Source organism: Haemaphysalis longicornis, unplaced genomic scaffold (genome assembly GCF_048455015.1).
Source record: "Haemaphysalis longicornis isolate Haplotype H1 unplaced genomic scaffold, Haemaphysalis longicornis Haplotype H1 scaffold_3, whole genome shotgun sequence".
In the NCBI taxonomy this organism is placed as follows: Eukaryota; Metazoa; Arthropoda; class Arachnida; order Ixodida; family Ixodidae; genus Haemaphysalis; species Haemaphysalis longicornis.
The window spans coordinates 92,951,734-92,969,884 of record NW_027526335.1 but is presented as its reverse complement, the minus strand read 5'-3'; the positions used below and the strand labels follow the sequence as shown (position 1 = coordinate 92,969,884).

General features: G+C 47.1%; 1 protein-coding gene across 1 annotated transcript in view; it reads right to left on the bottom strand.

Moving 5' to 3' along the window:
- The window catches only part of LOC144174876 (protein croquemort-like), a gene marked incomplete in the record, with an annotated part of 76,374 nt that overhangs the window by 20,822 nt on the left and 37,401 nt on the right, over positions 1 to 18,151 (bottom strand). The window contains 3 exon segments of the mRNA XM_077703831.1: positions 231 to 434; positions 11,253 to 11,394; positions 12,092 to 12,252. Coding sequence (XP_077559957.1) covers positions 231 to 434; positions 11,253 to 11,394; positions 12,092 to 12,252 — 507 coding nt within the window.

The following is an 18,151-nucleotide window of genomic DNA, read 5'->3' as shown; positions in this document are numbered from 1 at the left end:
CGTTCAGGTTCATTCAATATATTATTTCATTTGGTACCACCAGCTTAGATCCCTGTTCTATGTTTTAAACTGGGGGAAAACATTCCCGCCAATCTTAATAACTAACGCCAAGAGGCAGTGGCTTCATGAGGCAATGACTGGCAGATTTGTAACGCACTTTCACCCTGCTTGGCAAGTAGCTTACACGAATGCAATCGAAGAACAAGTCAACGATCTGGGCGCATGCTCACCCCTTCGAGCCACCGGAACCGCGTGCTGGGCACGGGGAAGTTGAGGCTCATGGCGAAGGCCAGTATTCGCTCCTCGTAGCCTTCGAAGAGGAGTTCGCGCACGGACTTGCGCACGAACAGCTCGCTCTGGGTGTCCGAGAAGATCTCCGTCGCGCCCTCCCTGAAGAAGTCGTCCGGGGCGTACCGCACCACGTAAGCAGACGACTGGCAAAGAACAGGGAAGAAGGACGGTGCACATTCACTACTCGAGGCGCAGTTGGTTTTTTTTAAAGACGATAGCCTTTTTCGGGCTACTTGAACCCAGGTATTTTGATCTGTCTGTATGTCTGTGACTCGATTCAGCCACCCGGCCAACGTGAAACGAAGTCGGCGCAATAGTCTTACATACTCAAAGCGAAATCTAAACGTCTAAGTCCGGTTTATATGCTCATCAATTCATAGATGCTTGATTTTTGCGAAATGAAATACACCTACGGCAGAAAAAAAAAATCACATTGTCGCCAGCGCCACTATAGGTTCTGGCGGCATTTTAAGAGTTCAAGCGGCAACAGTTACGAAAGGTTCCACTAGATAGGTTCCTCGTTCTTCTTGGAATGCACGTGGACTAGGGCAACGCGGTTCTATAAACGTTGAAGAAGGCCGCCTAGATTCACGCGCGTTTCCGCCGTAAGCGCTGGCATCGAGGCACCCGGTCTCGAGCAGTGGAACGCGGTAAATTTAAATTGACTTGAGCAAACCTTTAGCGTGCTTACCTTGGGAGGAGCGCGACGCAAGAGGGACAACATGAGAGGTGAGCGGGAAAGTACATATTATTATACATATACATACACATATGTACATAAGTACATATATTTTGCCTCAAATGTACCTGCGATTTTCTAAGTATACGCTGACTTTTTGCGACCCGGTGTAGTTCGTGTGCTATATTCGGTTCATGCAGGCGCGAAGAAGCGATAAGCTTCGTTTGGTCGAGTCCGCTTAGCGTTCGTGTAGACGCCGGCATTCTCAGACCGGCTACTCATTCATAATTTTGAAGGCGCGTTACTGAAGCAACAGGCTGCTCCTAGCTATCTTGTCAATACTTAACTCGGAATCGAGAACTAAGATTGCCGAAGCCATTGCGCGAGAGATTTATTTAGTGGCAAGGTCCGCCGCGTCTTGACTGGAAGACGGCTGCTCCAAGTAATTGAAATCTTGAAGTAGCGATTGGCACTAAATAAAATAAAATAAGTGAAGTAACTAATGCCCGTATTAACAAATTTACATGCCTTTCATGTGCGCCCCCACCCAAGCAGGAACAAAACGCCCATAGAATTAATACACAGAAAATACGGGCGAACGCTTCACGCGAATTAAATTCACAATGCAAACGTTACAAATAAATACGAAGATGCCTAAAAACAATAAAAAATCCAACCTGGCCATTTAAACCTATCAAAATCAATGCGCTGAGCACGCAATCAGTATACGCACAAATATAAGCTGCGGTAGTCATAAAAAAACATGGCCGCGTATCTGCTGCTTTCGTTGCAAATGTCGACGAAAGACGACAGTCTTCCGTCAACATTTGCCATGTAAATGCCTCACATCGCTTTCCCGCTCACTTCTCACGCTCTTCCTCTCCCGTCGCGCTCCTCCCAAGGCAAACACACAAAAGCGTGTCTCAAGTGAATTTAAATTTACCGCGTTCCACTGCTCCAGGCAGCGTGCCTCCGTGCCGGCGCTGCCGTACGGCGGAGACGCGCGTGAATCGAGGCGCCCAACACTTAGTGGAACCCTTCGTAACTGTTTCCGTCTGATTTCTTAAAAAATCCTCCAGAAGCTATAGTAGCGCGGGCGACAGCAGGCGATGGAGTGATTTTTTTATGCAGTGGATGCAGCATTTCATTTGCAAAATGAAGCATCCATGAATTTGTTATAAATTTTTTTCCGCTTTTCCTGTATTTTTTTTACTGTCAGCATATATATGTGACATGCCGAAAAATAAAGCCAGTAGTAAGTCAGCACTCGTGGTTGTCATTTTCTTCTTGTGTTTCGTCTGTGTTGCGCTGTTCCCTCTTTGTAATCATGCACCAACTCGCCCAAGCCTTAACCCTTATAAATGAACACCGCAAATATCACTTATGTATTGATTTTCTGCCTCGTATTTGCGTAATGTTTTGTTCTTGTTCAACAATGCTGGCAAGTATGAACATTGCCACCGGACTTAGGAGTTTAGATTTGGCTGTGAGTATGTAAGACTATCGCGCAGTTTCTGTTTCACTTTGGCCGGGTGGCTGAATCGAGTTACAGTCAGGCAAACTGACACACAGACAGACCAAAATTTTTGCGTTCAAGTAGCCCAGGAAAGACTATCCTCTTTAAAAATTCTACGAGCAGAGGCATCAGCCATGATGTCACACGTGGGTAAATTGCATGGGTAAACTGAATCCCGCACTCGTAGTGGTGCCTCACTGCAAGATAAGGCGTTGTGCTGCTCAGCGCAAGGACGCAGCTTCTACTGTGGCCGTTTTGGGATGGAGGCGGAAAAAATATTTTGTCATATTTAACCGTTGTAAACCTAACCGTCAAGAGCGAATGGTAGGTTTGGTGTTGTTTTGAAAAAACTATGCACCGTGTTTAATGAAATTTAAGCTTTCTTGGAAAGCTGATAGTGCGTCTCTTTGTGTTTCTTGAATGCTGACAAATACTCCGTGAAGAGCATTTGCTTAAAAGCCCAACCACATGCACGCGTAAAACCGACGTACTCGCGCGACGGCGTAAACAGGCGTAAGCGCGTAAGGAACTGGCGTACTCCGGCGTACGCCGAATACATTGCTACGCGCCTGTTACGCCCAAGTCAGAGCCAGCCAGACATCGACGCAATCCTTCGGGCGCACGAAGTTGATGTCGACCCTGGCGGTGATGTTATCCGGCGGTCAGGTCGCGTACCAAGAAAGCTACGCACAAATCACGGCGCACTAAGCTAACATTACTACTAATTATGTGATAAAACGAAGGAACATGTAAAATAAGGAGAGCAGACAACAGAGAAAACACACGAAGCAACGAGCAATTATGGGAGCAAGGTAGTTTACGCCAAATGCTACGGATCGTTTTGTGCCGGCGAAGTAACCATACTAATCCTTAACGTTTTTCAATGTCGCATGAACTGTTTTAGTTGTTTCTGTATTAAATATACGTACTTTTGTGAGAATAAGCATTTGTTTTATTTCAGTTAAACTGTAGTTGAACTGGTCGCCACAAACGCCACAAAGCTGAGTCAGGTGTACGCTGGGTTTGCGCACGCGTTGCGGTGCCTATGTGGTTACACGCCCTCTCCGGCGTTGTCGGTCGGGGTAAAGGCAACGGCGGATGTCGCCGCAGGCGTACGTCGTTGCGCGAGTACGTCGATTTTACGCGTGCATGTGGTTGGGCCATAAGATTTCGAAGCCTGCCGTCTAGCTATACCAAGGGGATGATTTGATTTAGCCTGTCGCTTGTGCTGAGGCGCACGAACAGGCGGCCAAGCCAGCGTGATATCCATGGCGGACTGAGCGACCAAGCGCCGGCAAAGCAGCCTTTAAACCCTTGCCTTGTCACATGATACTGCAGTGGCGAGGCTCCGAACGAGCGCCGCTGCGACGACTCTTTGCAGCTGATCACGTGGCGCGACGTCACACCAATTACATTTGCGCTCTGGCGGCTCAATGTCATTGCGACGCGATGAATGACCTTGTGAGATATGGTGTAGCAGTGCTTTCGCTCTAAAATGAAGGTGCTCGTGTGTCCAGATTTCGGTGCACGTGGAAGATCGCCAGGTGGTCAAAATTAATCCGGAGCGGCACGACCCCTCCCCCCCCCCCCACCAAATTCGAAAAGAATGTATGAATCCGGCAAAGTGAGTAAGGCTCTTTCCTGGCTACGTGGATCCCCCTTATGGACACCGTAACACTTGATCGAGCTGATAATTTTCGGACTGCGTCAATAAGTCAACACAGTACGATAGAGTCTGTTGATTGATTGATTGTAGGGTTTAACGCGCCGACGCAGCGCAGGCGATGAGGCGCGCACGATAGAGTCAGTTGGTCTAGGGTCTGACGTGGTTGATAATGACTCCGTAACGTCCTTGTCCGAATAGCGCCTTTTGCCCAATTAGATTATGATGATGATGATGATTGTTGCCTGCAGTCGTTTGTAACGGGTGCTCTAGCTGTCGAACGTCCTGTAATGTGCGCAGTAATCCGCAGACACGCCTAAAGAACATTTCTATAAAAAACAGCCAACACTGCTCGCCGAGCACTAATGTGCTTCCGCCGATAATAATGGCATATTCCTTTTCCTCGATTATTACGTTTCTATTGTTAAGCCGCTCAGGACACGTGCTATTTGCGGAAGCGAGAAAAACAAGGAAAAGACGTCACGCATATGCCCCACCGGTCATAATGTCTCCAAAACACTGGTTTTAGCATCCTCAAACAATATCCGTGTGCACATTAACCGCCGGGACTGTGAACTTCAGGGAGACCTGGAGGCTTGCATTAGATCGAACTTCGCGTTGAACAACCTCGAATACGTATAATATTTTTAGCTTATTTTTTCCATATTCAAACATTTTAGGCGGGAGTTGCGTTCTGCTTAACTCCACCCTCGAGAAATGGGATACCGCACTGATCCAATCCTCGCCGGCGAAACAGCGAGCCCTCGTGTTCAGAGCCTTGGAAGCAGCGCAAGCTCGTGGCCTCCTGGTCCGAGTAAGTTGAACTCACCCCCATTTCTCCACTTCACGTCAATAAATATTTATTACTGCTTAGGAAAGGCGAGTGAAGGCGGTTTCTTTCACGCTTGTTATCAGCAAGGTGCATTATCGGGAAGAAAAAATATTTATTAAGTCAGATGTAACCAACTTTAGCTAAAATGATTAATTAATAATGATTACAATATTTTTTATCACGAAAGGGTTTTATTCCGGGATTCACGAAGATTTTACTTACGTCATATACGTCACAGAAATGACGCCAGTACAACGAAGCAAGCGGCCTGTAAAGGGTGCACCCCTGCACACAGGGTCTTTTTGCGGGGAAGCAACATTTAGTACTAAATAGTCAGTTATACTTAGGGCTGTTCGTTTTCGGGTTTTATGTTTTAACACGAAGTGTTTTATTCCTGGATACAGTAATATTTCACTGATGTCATATCCGTCACGGAAGTGACGCCAGTGCACTTTTGCCGAAGCGACCCGCCAGCAGGACGTCGCTCGCCAAGCACACCCACAAGACAGCCGCCAACTCGCAAATCATGCTCAGCTGCAGATTTCGCAGTACATTTCACTTTCGTGTTTCACCGATTCCTATGAAAGAGGAATCAACCACAGTTTTTTATTTGTAATTTCAATTGTATAATTTTTATATAAAACATTTGTCATTGGGGAGCTAGCTGCCCTACTGAAGTGCTCTTGGGAAGCGCGGTATGGATGCTGTTCACACGTTACGTTCCCGGCGCTCGTATGCATCGCGCTTATGTGACGGCAGACTTGAAGGGAACGAGTAAAAAGAAACGCGCTGCCTGTTTTCAGTAGCTCTTCCTCAATTCATGACTCGATTACTATCTACGAGAGGAAACGGGTAACGTAGTTTTAACTATTCCTCTTGACTATTACAAGCGCGCAACACAAGATGTTCAACTATTGTTTAAACCCACGCCGACGCTAATGAGTGTTATCACTCCAAAGTGATTGATGGGGTTACCAGTTATAAGCAACATAAGAACGAGAGGAGCGAGAAAGAAATCAGCAGAAATTCAGTGTCGTCTACTAATGCGTAGCATTCTTATGCCACTTGTCCAGAGTGTGAATTCTTACAGCGAAATACTGCTATGAGTAGCGGAAGACGTTTGATTATTTTACCTTCTGAAGTTTTCTTTTGTTACTTTTCGCCGATGATGTAAATACATACCATTGTAGCGATGAAGTGCCTTCACTTCACCAATTATGTATTTTTCCTCCGATGAAGCTAGGCGTACTGCAGAGTTGGCCCGATTACGCTATTTTTATACGCATTTCCAACGCTCTTTCGCGTACTTTTTTTTTTAGTTTATTCTTCGGTTTTGGGGGGTTATGTATAAGATGCATATTTTTGATTTTGTCAGATTTTTGTGTGGAAATATTATTTTATTTATTTTTTTCTGTCTTTTTGATTTTTCTAATTTCTGTCCGATAAATTGTGTCCCTTTAAGCTATTATAACGACTGCGGGTGTTAATCCGCCAAATCTGCATTTTTGTGGAAATGCAGTGCGTTACCCGATTCGTCATTTTCGCTATTTTTATTTTTATTTTGAATGGTTCTTTCTTACTTTTTTATTCTTTTCTCTCGTATAAACGTGTTTTTTAACGTTCTTTCACATTTAAACGCCTTTGTTTATTCTTGGGTTAGGGGGGTAGATGTACAAGATGAATATTTCTGATTTTATCGGATCACTTTTTTGGGAAAATATTGTTTTCTCTTTTTCGTAATTTTTGGTTTTTCAGAAATCTGTTCGCCCAATTATCTCCATTTACGTTATTATAACGACTGCAGGTTTTACTTACGCCAAATCTGCATTGAAATGCCAGACGTTACAGGGCCGGGCTGTTCGGGTACACGGCAAAGTATGCTACGCATGAAAAACCCCGCAAAATGTCGTTTTTTGCCCTCGCGTTATTTTTTTTTTTTTTCGTTTTTTACCCCCATGGAACAGCCGTTCGGTGTACAACCCTAGGTGTGACAAATTACGCCTGCTGGTGGACCTTCCTTTCCTTTTTCTTGTCAATAAATACATTCATTCATTATCATGATTAAGCTAGGCGCTTTGAATTGGAACACTGAATATTCTATACCCTAAGTTCCACTGGCTCGCCTTGAAAGTCAACACCGCCGTTGCCCCTTCAAGCGCTTCCCTAGAGATCTGCGTGCGCGAGTACTGGCGTAGAGCACTGAACGAAGGACGTGTATGTAGCTCAATATAAAGTCAAGCTTAGTTCCTTCTGCTCTATCAAGAATGAAGGTAGAACCTAATATATAAAACTTTCCCCTCCCTGTGATCTGCATCTCCAGACAACCTCGGCACCACGGGTAAAAATGCAAGGACGAGTATGCCGAGTACGCCAAAACGAACAGTTTCTTCAATAGCACGCAGGAAAGACATAAATTACAGCAAGCAGCGGCTCGGGGCAGCACTCCAAAGCGGATTGAATGGAATCGCCCTGAAGACAAGCACCACGAAACGGCGCGAAAACGTTCGAAACAGGGCCACACCCTACAATCGACTCGGCATATTGGGCAGCGGGATCCTTCGAAGGGCGTCTTCGCTCACGCAGAAGTAGCACCGAGGAAACAAACGAAAAAAAGAAAACTTCCGGTATTTCTTCACTCGCGAGTTTCCATTGCCAGGCCACTGGCAACATCCCATCTTCATCGCTAACGTCCTTCTTTTATTGCTAAAGTATCAGTCCTTCGGCAGAGCGGAGTTGACGATGCCGAACCCCGAGCCTTGCGCGCAGGTGGAGTTCGTCTCATCTATTTCTTTCTTCAAGGGAGGAAGTTTCACGCGGACGGAGGCCTTCTCGGAAAACACACTCCACGGTCAGGCATAGACACGACCAGACGCGGATTGTCCTTGCCGCGGCAACGATGGAACGCCCTTGACTGCTATGCGACGGCAGCTCCACCACCACGCGCTGGCTTCTCTTTTCCGCTGCCTTGGCAATCGAGACTGGCAGGGCGGGAAATACAAAAATGCGCAGCAGAGCGCCAATGCTCGCTTAACCGAAACGACCGGGTGCATGTCCCGGCAGCGGCAGCGGAATTTCGTCGAGAGAAAGGCAAGCATATACATGCCGTGGTGACCTCTGGGAAGGTAAACGCGGTGCGACAAAGTCGCGGGAACAGGTTCGCTGCATCCGTCCTCTTGACAGATTAGAGTGCTCTTTCGTAATCGCCGGCTTCTTGCGGAATCACTCAAGGAAATTCCGGTGATCTGTACCGCCAAACACGCGCGTTCGTGCTAAGCGCGTGAAATAAAACCGAGCGGACAAGAAAAAAAATCACGCATCTCTACGAAGTGAATCATGACGAGTGGGCGAAGCACTGGGGATCGTTCTTACCGTAAATTACCCGTGAGAGTGCTTACTGCTGCTAAAACGATTTGCAATCCAATCCAATGTCATACAATTCAATTTAATCCAATTCAATCCAATCCAATCCAATATAATCCAAACCCAATTCAATCCAATTCAATCCAATCCAATGCTCCTCGCGCACGCGCAGCATGGCTCTCTCTCTCTCTCTCTCTCTCTCTCTCTCTCTCTCTCTCTCTCTCTCTCTCTCTCTCTCTCTAACCTTTTGTGAACCTTTTATTTTGTTCTTAACCTTTCGTTCACAGATGTTTCGATTTGCACGGTGCTGTGCCGTGAGCATGGACGCCGGACGCCGGACGGACAAGCCTCGGCCTTAAGGTGCTTTGCCCCTATCTCGTGTTCCTCTTATTCAAGGTACAGTAATGGTGCGACCAAATGATGTTATTTTACCGCCACCAACAAAAATATCCGCCTTTGTGTGCCTAGGCTCACGTTATCCTTTTCGCGTTTTATGTGTAGCTGGTACAGCAACTCCACTTTTATAATGCACGCGACACGCTCACTCATTATTCCTAAATCGCCGGCGACGCCTCAATTTAGTTTCGCATTTAGCGCAGCCAGCGTAAGGAAAGAGCGTGTTCCTTCATTTTTTGTCGTTGCGTAAGACGCCAGGACGAGGCGATTCCGGCGGCGAAGGAATAGGAAAAACGAGTCTTGCAGCCGTCGGCACAAGTCACCGACGCTCACGAGTGCAGGTGCACCGGCCGTAATGGTCTGGTTGCGAAGTCAAGGGCGATTGGGGACACGGAGAAAATGGCCCAACCAGGACAGCGGGCAAGAAAGATACATTCTGGCAAGGCAGCGGCAGTGATCAGCTGAACAAATACAAATTCCTTTTGTGCGCATTGCACTTATTCGATGGAGTCAACTAGAGCGTCGCATTGTAATGCTGGTTTGTCCTATGATGACGTAAAAAGACAGTCCCGGAAGAAGTAGGCCAGGAAAAAGAGGTATGGAAGGAGTAGCCAACAAAAAAAAAAAAAAAAAAAACGAATAAAGCAGACGATTGCCTCAAGACTTGCAGCGACTGGATTTGACTTATTGCGAAAGCAGTTGGCGTAAACGGGCAGTGGTCAGCTGAAAAAATGCAAATTTCTTTGGCGCATTTTGGACAATTTTTAGAGAGAAAGCTTTCTTCGTGGGACCGATGGCGTCTTGTCACAAAATCCACACATTTACCCATAGACGAGCTGGTCGAGCGAAAAGCATCTCTGGACACACTGAAACCGATCGAGCTTCCGTTGTGTCGATATGGTCACTTGAAAATCGCGAAAAAGGAACGTCTCTAGATAAGACAACACACGCACCGATCGTGAAGAAGCACAATATAGTATACGTTTATCTCATAAACCACGCATCGGTATACATTTAGATCGTTCGTAGATGGGTTTATTTTGTGCGCGAAAAATCGTTGCATGCGTTCGTTCTTCGTTTGCGATGTGGGTCTTCGAATAACCGCTCCCATTGACCTGCAACCGCCACTTTCCAGCACTGCTTGAGTCCATTCTTTGGCCCCGAATTTCTTATTTGGTTGACTCATTGAGTTAATGGTTTTCCCATACTTCTAATCCGTAATGACGCGCCTTACTGAGTGCAAGGAAATAGTACGCTCTGTAATACAGGGATAGAGAAATAATACACTACCCCTAAAGATACCGTCAATCAAAAGAAGGAAAAAAATTACTCCCACCTCCCCTCGCGGGAACCCCTGTGTAGATGCGACGCATAGGGATTCCGTTGTTGTTTCCGTTAGGTTGATTCTCCCATCGCGTGAAACGTGCCGTGAACCCCCTGCCGCGGCTATGACGCAACTCAATCCAACACAATCCACTTTAATCCAGTCCAATCCAAATACAATCCAATCCAAGCCAAGCCAAGCCAAGCCAAGCCAAGTTAATCGAATCCAATCCAATGCCCCTCGCGAGAGAGTGTTCGCTATCGGAGAGGAGAGGGGGTGAGCGGCGGAGAGCGCAGCTCGCGCGGCGAGGAGAATGGGGGAGGGGTGTGGACGGACAACGACAACGCCGTATGGAGGGACAAGGCGAGTGAATGAGATGCCGTCGCTTCTAAAAACGGTCAGAAAAGAACCATACTAGAGTTGCTCAACTGACGCGATAAACTATCTCAGCTGCGTAAGTGATAATATCCGTTAGCCGTCGTTCGTTTGTCTCTTACTTAACAGCGAACTTGTTCGGTGAAAGTAGCGGTATTTTGTAACCACCAGCTTTTTTCTCAGCCACTGCTCTCTAAGAGCGTGACCAGAACCTTAACGCGATTGTCTAGTCCAAGATTCACTGCGCGCCCACACGTGAACCAAGCAAACCTCACATATAACACGCCACAAGAAAAGGCTAAGATAATGAAAGAAAAGAAAAGATTTCTAAGAGAAAAGTTTTCTAGGAAAAGGCTACGTTTGCAACCTGATATATGTCGCCCGAGTATTTTATGGCCAGTATTTGATCGCTAGTAACAATTCCGAGCTGTAGCATCACTTCGCGTGCGGACGCCGTTCGCGAAGCAGCAAAAATTTAAAATGAACGACCTTTTTAAGACCGCAATTAAGAGAATTTTATGGCAATTTTTTGTAGACAAAAAGGGTACACAAAGAAACCTTAGCGTCTCGATCTTGAAGACCTTCCAGCGTGAGCTCTATATATACGCATACATCACGCATGAAAAAAAAAAAAGTAGGTCGAGAAGACGATGTACACAAGACAAGTTTCGAAGGCGCGTACAAGATCATGCTTGGAAATACAGCGCAGTTTACCTGTGAAATATTCGACCCGAACACTACGTGAAATTAGTTGTGCAGTGAGGTTTCGCGTTCAAGGTTTAAAAAAAAAAGATTAAATCCTAAACACCGACTTACGATCATTGGCATGTTGATGGTAGTGATGACGTCATCGAGGGAGCCCTTGGTCATGTCCGGTTGGAAGTAGTAGCGCTTCACTTGCCGGTAGGAGACCGTGCCGTTGTCGTTCCATGTGATGTTTATCTTCTCACGCGTTTCCCTGCAGAAGCATAAAAAATTGCCCGTCTGAACGGAAGATATGCTTGTACACCGCATACGAACTGCAGGGCTGTTAAGTCTGCAAACAAACAAACAAACAAACAAACAAACAAACAAACAAACAAACAAACAAACAAACAAACAAACAAACAAACCAATAAATAAATAAATAAATAAATAAATAAATAAATAAATAAATAAATAAATAAATAAGGCTTTTCCTATATCTCTTGCGTGTGTGCGCGAACGCTTGCAACTAACTCAGTACACACACACACAATAAAGGGTACTTGAGGTGCTCAACCCCTCAACGACTTAAGATAGGCAGTGTTCTAAAACCACTCAGTTATTCCCGCTAGCTCCACGTATTTTTGTGATCTATAATTTCCGTTCCATTGTTACCCCCGGGAACAAAGGTTACGTCCATCTTTCCCGTGATCCAGAGCTGGCACTTCCACACTCCGGGTCCGGGGCATTGAATGCTATACATGTTGCTGCGAAAGTACAACGGACGAAACGACAGTACAGCACACAGCCTGCACAGCAATTATTCCCCTGAGGAACAGTGCAAGAGGGGACAGATTATAGGAGAAACGAAGGTAAGGTAATAAAACGACAGAAATGCGACATAAATTGAAAGCCACACAATCCCCGAAAAGCGGTTCCCTCAGCAGTGTCTGTAAACAGCAGCTGCTCACAGGAAAGTGTAGGGGCCGTGTTCTTCCAGGCGTGGTTTCTGCCTCCCAGCCAGGTACTCGACCGGATTGGTGTAGTTGAAGAAGTAGTACTTGACGTAGATGGGCACGGGTGTCCGCTGCCAGCTGGCGTACACCTCATTGCCTTCTTCCAGCACCAAGTTCTGCATCAAGAGGAGGGGGAGGGGCGGGGTACGTCAATATTCGTGCATTGTTTAGCCACGCATCGAACGGAAAGAGAGTTAAGAGTAGGTACTTCGCATAGTTAAAGTCATGTACGATTGTGCGATTTCGCCACCATTATTTCTACACAGTAAAAAGCAACATACCGCCGCACACTACCGCAGCACGTACCCTGTGCTGCCAGTGATTGGCGTACAAATTGTAGAGAGCAGAAAATGCTAATATGTTCGCCATTCTGTCCTAACAGCTCCCCCGTGTCGTCACGCACTTCACCGGTCGCACCCCGCCATTTTCACATAATGGGGAGGGGGGGGGGGGGGCAGGAGAAGGAGGACAGGGGCGTGGTGGGTGAGTCCACTGACTAAAGTTATCAAATAAGGGCTGCAGATAATTATGTTTGTATCGCAAGTGATGTACCACCAGTCAAACGTACGCGGATTGGACGCTTGCTTTCACCACTACGGCCCGCCATTTACATTGTAATGCCCCTCAACAAAAAGAAACTAACATAACGAATTTAAGTAGAGCCCATCTGCTGCAGCCAGAATGTATATTTTTTTTTAGTTGTTTTCTATTCCCCCTTATTCCTCCACTGTTCAACCTCCCAGCATTTCCATTTCTCTTCCCTTGAGTTGCACCCGTGCGGCAACGGTTGGGCGGTAAGTGTACACGCGCTTGAAAAGGACAACTCGTGGTATATACGGGGCTCGAAGTAAAAAAATGAAGAGCACTTCGCACCCTTCAGAGTATTATGACTGCACATGCCTGTAGACAATGACGCGGATACCGGGAAAGGGAGAGAGAGAGAGAGAGAGAGAGAGAGAGAGAGAGAGAGAGAGAGAGAGAGAGAGAGAGAGAGAGAGAGAGAGAGAGAGAGAGAGAGAGAGAGAGAGAGAGAGAGAGAGGGGGGGGGTAATTATTTATTGATTTATTGGAGAGTTTAGCTCCAACCTAAAAAGGAGATCGCTACATCGAACTTTGGAGTAATTAAAAGGCACAATGGTTGTCTTAATGAACCACGAGGTTAGAAAAAGTACATTGAAAGGGCAACGGCTGAAAGATTACATGTGGGCTCAGTAACCTACTTACTATGCATAGTACATACGCTGATTATGTGCATATATACACCGATGGATCGTCGACAGCCAGCTAGTCGTCGTGGCTTTCACAATACCGAGCCTCCACACTGGTCAGGGGGTCTCGCACCTCCTATCGCCGACCTCTGAAGAGCCTTATGTGATATGCCTTGCCGTCAAATTTATCGCTACCATTACTTCACCTACTAAATGGGCGCTATTCACCGATTCAAAGGCGGCTCTTCAAGCCTTAGATCCAATTAAGGCTCACCAAGGCGCATCTGTGATGTGATGGCAATTTGAATAGGAAGAACTGAGAGAATAATATTTCAATGAATTCACGGGCACATCGAAATACGTGGAAATTCGCGGGCTGACCAACCAGCAGCAAGCGCTCATTCAAATTTCACATGTAGCACACCGTGTCGGGAAAGAAAAAAATTGTCATATCTGGTGTAAGGGACAGTGGTGTTCTATCCCGCTCCGAATTTTAAAGGAGCCATAAAGACAAAATACAAGTTTGTTTTATTCGAAATATCGGGCACTTTATAGTGCCCCAGCGCTTGTCCCCCGGCAAACGATGCTTTATTTATTAAGAAATTACCCAATTTAAGCCAAAATTTCAATTCTCCCGCTAAATCGTATGTTTTGTGATGTCAGCCATGACGCATCCAGGGCAGGTATCTGAAACGAATGTTAGGTATGTTGACTAGGGCGGCAGCGGACGACGAAACGTCTTTTGTTGTTTCGTTTACCCTCCGTCCTCTAGATGGCGCCACAATACCGACCAGGCCCGCTGTCTGCACCCGCTTTAATTTTGACCGGATTTGCACTAGCCTTATTTTTGTTACGGTTGACAGTAATCGTTTTGTGAAACATTTCGTATGCTCGACAAACAGGATCACGTAAGACATGGCTTCTGCCAATTAGCCAGTGTAATGCAAGACAACTCCAAGGCGCCAGAGTGTTGTGCAGCTGTAACAAGCATATATAGTGCACGCAGTACGCACTGGTGCTTTTATGTTTACGTGTGCGCTCGTAACTTCCATTGTTCACCCCACCATTCTGACTGTTGTAAAAATAATGTGCATTAAATTTAGGCGCAAATACCTCGTTTTGCGGGCTTATCAGCCCTGCCTAACTTGCGTTTGCTTTTGCCGGCCTCAGCTAACCGCACGGCTGTGCATATGACGTCATAGGTTCTAGTGCGGGAAATGAGCTAGTAATTGGCATGGCCATTCTCTTTTTTTCCTAATCTGACAGATTATTTTAGTAAAGTTTGGGTTAGAGGTGGTGTCGGCGTTGTTTAATCAGGCAATCTTTCGAATGAACCAAACTTGCCTTTTGTCCTGCTCCCTTCAGGCAATGACTAGTCACACATCACGGCGGGACCACGATCTCTCGCTGCACGCGTAACGGAGCTACGTGCGCCGTATACGTAGACGTACGTCAAATCTTTTACAAGTGTCTGCTGGCAATGTTCGCAACATTTCAAAGGAATGTATTTCTGTGAATGGGCTGTCGCAAGCTGACTGGCCTAACTCGACTTCTGCCTGTGGCAGGATAAGGTGATGGCCGGATGGGTTGGCTGTAAGCCAACCGTACACATATAAACGCCGTGTTGCGTGCGAGTAGACAGCTGGCGATGTCACTAAAGCAGCCGGAGGCTGATTTGCAGCCGCGCAAGGAAGGCAGTAATGCCGAAACCGGTCCATCCGCTCACTTGCACGGTCGTAAGATACAATATAAGGCAACTCCCGAGCTCTGCCGGGCCTCTGCCATAAACTTCACCACTATTCGCGGTTGTCTCGTTTGTCACTAACCGTCACATCGGTTCGTATTGTGTTCCGGTTGCGTCACTTCCGTACAGACACGTCTTCCGCGAGGGTTGTCGAAACCATATATGCTCACCAGGAAGCACACGTCACTCGGTCGTCGAGCGAACGCCGATAGCAAGAAATGAGATAGCGGAAAGCATCGTGTGAAACAACTGTTCGGCCGGGCGTTATTACTAAGAGTCGGCGGCGGTCTACCCGGACGAGGCCTCCGTGTTTTCGTCGTGCGGCACGGGTTGGCGCAGTTCCCGATGGGCGTCTGAACGTGAACGGACAATTGTTTCGAGAGTGAAGCAGCTGTAAGGCTTCCCGGTGCAGCACCGGTAACGTAATTTGACAGCGGCGCACGTGTGGAGAAAGTTTTCCGTTTGCATTTGACACACCTTCCTACACGGACTGCTTCGCCGCGAAGGCACACGGCGCGCCGTGTAGTAGTTTTACGCGACGATTAGGATCTTGTGGAGTATAAAAATGAATGAAGCTCCTCCACTGTACCAACTCTGTCGGATTTGAGAGAGATGTACCCTGGTATTCTGAGTCCTTCCTCCACTTGAACCTCCAGTGGAGGACATCCTTGAAATCGATTTGCCCACGCATGCGCATTGCGGAATCCTCCCTCAGCCGAGTGGAGGCAGCAAATGGAGAGGTGGAGGGACTCACAATACGTCCCGCATAACTTTATGATACGATTCACGGCCGAGTGGGGGAAGTTTGGTTGAGTTGGCGGTGGCGGTGGAGTTCGGGCTTGGACATAAAGGTTTCCGCAGGCGGCGAGGAAGCAGGCTGTCTGTCCAACACGAAAGTCATGGGCTCTACGAGTTGGGGCCGTAGCATCGCATAAAGATTTATAGTTGGAGCCCGGCCGCTCGAAGGAAACAACTAGCCCAGTTTTCCCAGGACAGTAGAAGGGGAGAGGTGGGGTGACGAATGAGTGGCTCGAGGTCAGGACCAATGTGTGTGCTCAATGTTGGGATGGTAACCAGCGCTTGCCTGACAGTATGAGTGGGAAGTGAATTAGTTTGCGCCTGACGGATGTAGGTGGCTTGACGGCGTGTGAAAAATGGAGAGGGTGAAGGAAGAAGGCGATGGGAGTGGCGAAGTTCTTCGAATTTTTTAGCGTCTGTATTAGCTACGCTTATCGCGCTCGTCCCTCGGTTTGTCATCCTTCGGCCAGGGGAAAGGGTTGCTCGGTTAAGTGTCGCGGCCAAGGGCATGAGCCTTTTCATTTCCCTCTATACCCTAGTGCCCATGAACCACAAGGACACTGAGTCGGGGGTGTTGTTGCATATAGGTGCTAAGTTGTCCCCATGATTGTGCGTACGCAGAGTGTTGGTAAAACCCAGGAGTGCCTCCGCTGTCCGTCTTTAATATAACGGCGCCCCCCTTGGGGGGAGGAGGGGGGAGGGTCGTATAGTCTGAGTGAATTAAAGATTTAAGAGTGTTTATTTTAATTCACACTGAAAGGGACTTTGTGTGATTTCTGCAGAAGACCCCATACTGAACAACATGCAGCTGACCTTCCAAGGACGCCACGAACGAGAAGAATCTCGCTGTCGTTACATCTAACGCCAATTAACGGAACGATTATTCATCCAAGTCGTATTTCCCGTAGAGGCACACGATAAAGAGTCGGCCTCCAACATTTGCAAGGCCACTTGCCAGGCAACATTTCAGTGTGGTAAAAAGCGGTATATATATAAAAAAACTTGTTTTCTCCAGCATGCTTTCCACGGTTGTCAAGTTCGCGCTGCATAACCGAGGTGTCAAAACAGCGCTGGAAAGGATACCGATGTAACTCTTACATTCACGCGTCACATGCAGTTCTTCTGTGACCTTGAGATGAACAGCAACGAAGGAACAAACAAAATAGTCCGTCTACTTCACGTTCCACACGATCGCGTCATCGGCGGAAGATTACCCTTTGCATGCTCCTATAAAGAAAACAACGCCGGCACTGCTTCTCGCTCTATTGGAAACATCCGGGGCGAGAATCAACACATGCGGTCTTTCCAGAAACGTGCGCGCTCGGCAGCCCGCGACGAGCACATCGTTCATTGGGCCTAAGTGCTCGTCGGGAAAGAAACAACAGTAGGGCAGCTGACACACGAACGGAGCTTGACAGCCTGCCGTATATCCCCGCGTATATATCGCGCACAACGAATGACGTCTGGGCGGCAACGCAACAGCAATGCAAAGAGGCCCGCAGTCGGACCAGCGTGGTCCGAGTTTTACAAGACTAATCGATTCAGCCCTGAACTATCGACGACCACGACGACGATCCGAAGAACGTACGGGACGGCTGCCCCAAGTAAGGAGGAAAATCACGCGATGCTCGAGGCATGCGACCGAGAATTCGTCCAGATCGTTTCTTTGTTCTCAGCTACTTCCTTCTCAACTTCCCTGGTATCGATTTACGGTAGCAGCATGCGAGCGATGTACGACGTTACCAGGCATGCAGTCACTGCTCGTCGTAAAGTAGCGCCAAAACTATACGCTGTAGCTATGCGCGCGCGCACACGCACACGCACACGCACACACACACTCTCGAATACGAAGCACGACTTGATATTTTGTCTCTTCTTTTTTTAAAGACGATCTGTCTGTCTGTCTGTCTGTGACTCGATTCAGCCACCCGGCCAAAGTGAAACAAAATATGCGCAATAGTCTTATATACTAAGAGCCAAATCTAAATGTCTAAGTTCGGTGTTAATGCTCATACTTGTCAACATTGTTGAACAAGAACAAGACATTACGCAAACATAAGGCAGCAAATAAATACATGAGTGATATTTGCAGTGTTCCTTTATTTAAAAAATCATGGATGCGCGATAGGAAATGATATTCTACATATACTGTAGAAAACCGTCGCCTGCTGTTGCCCGCGCTCCAGGCGGCATTTGAGAAATTCCACGGCAACAGCAACGAAAGGTTTCAGTAGATAGGTTCCACGTTCTGCTTGAAACGCACGT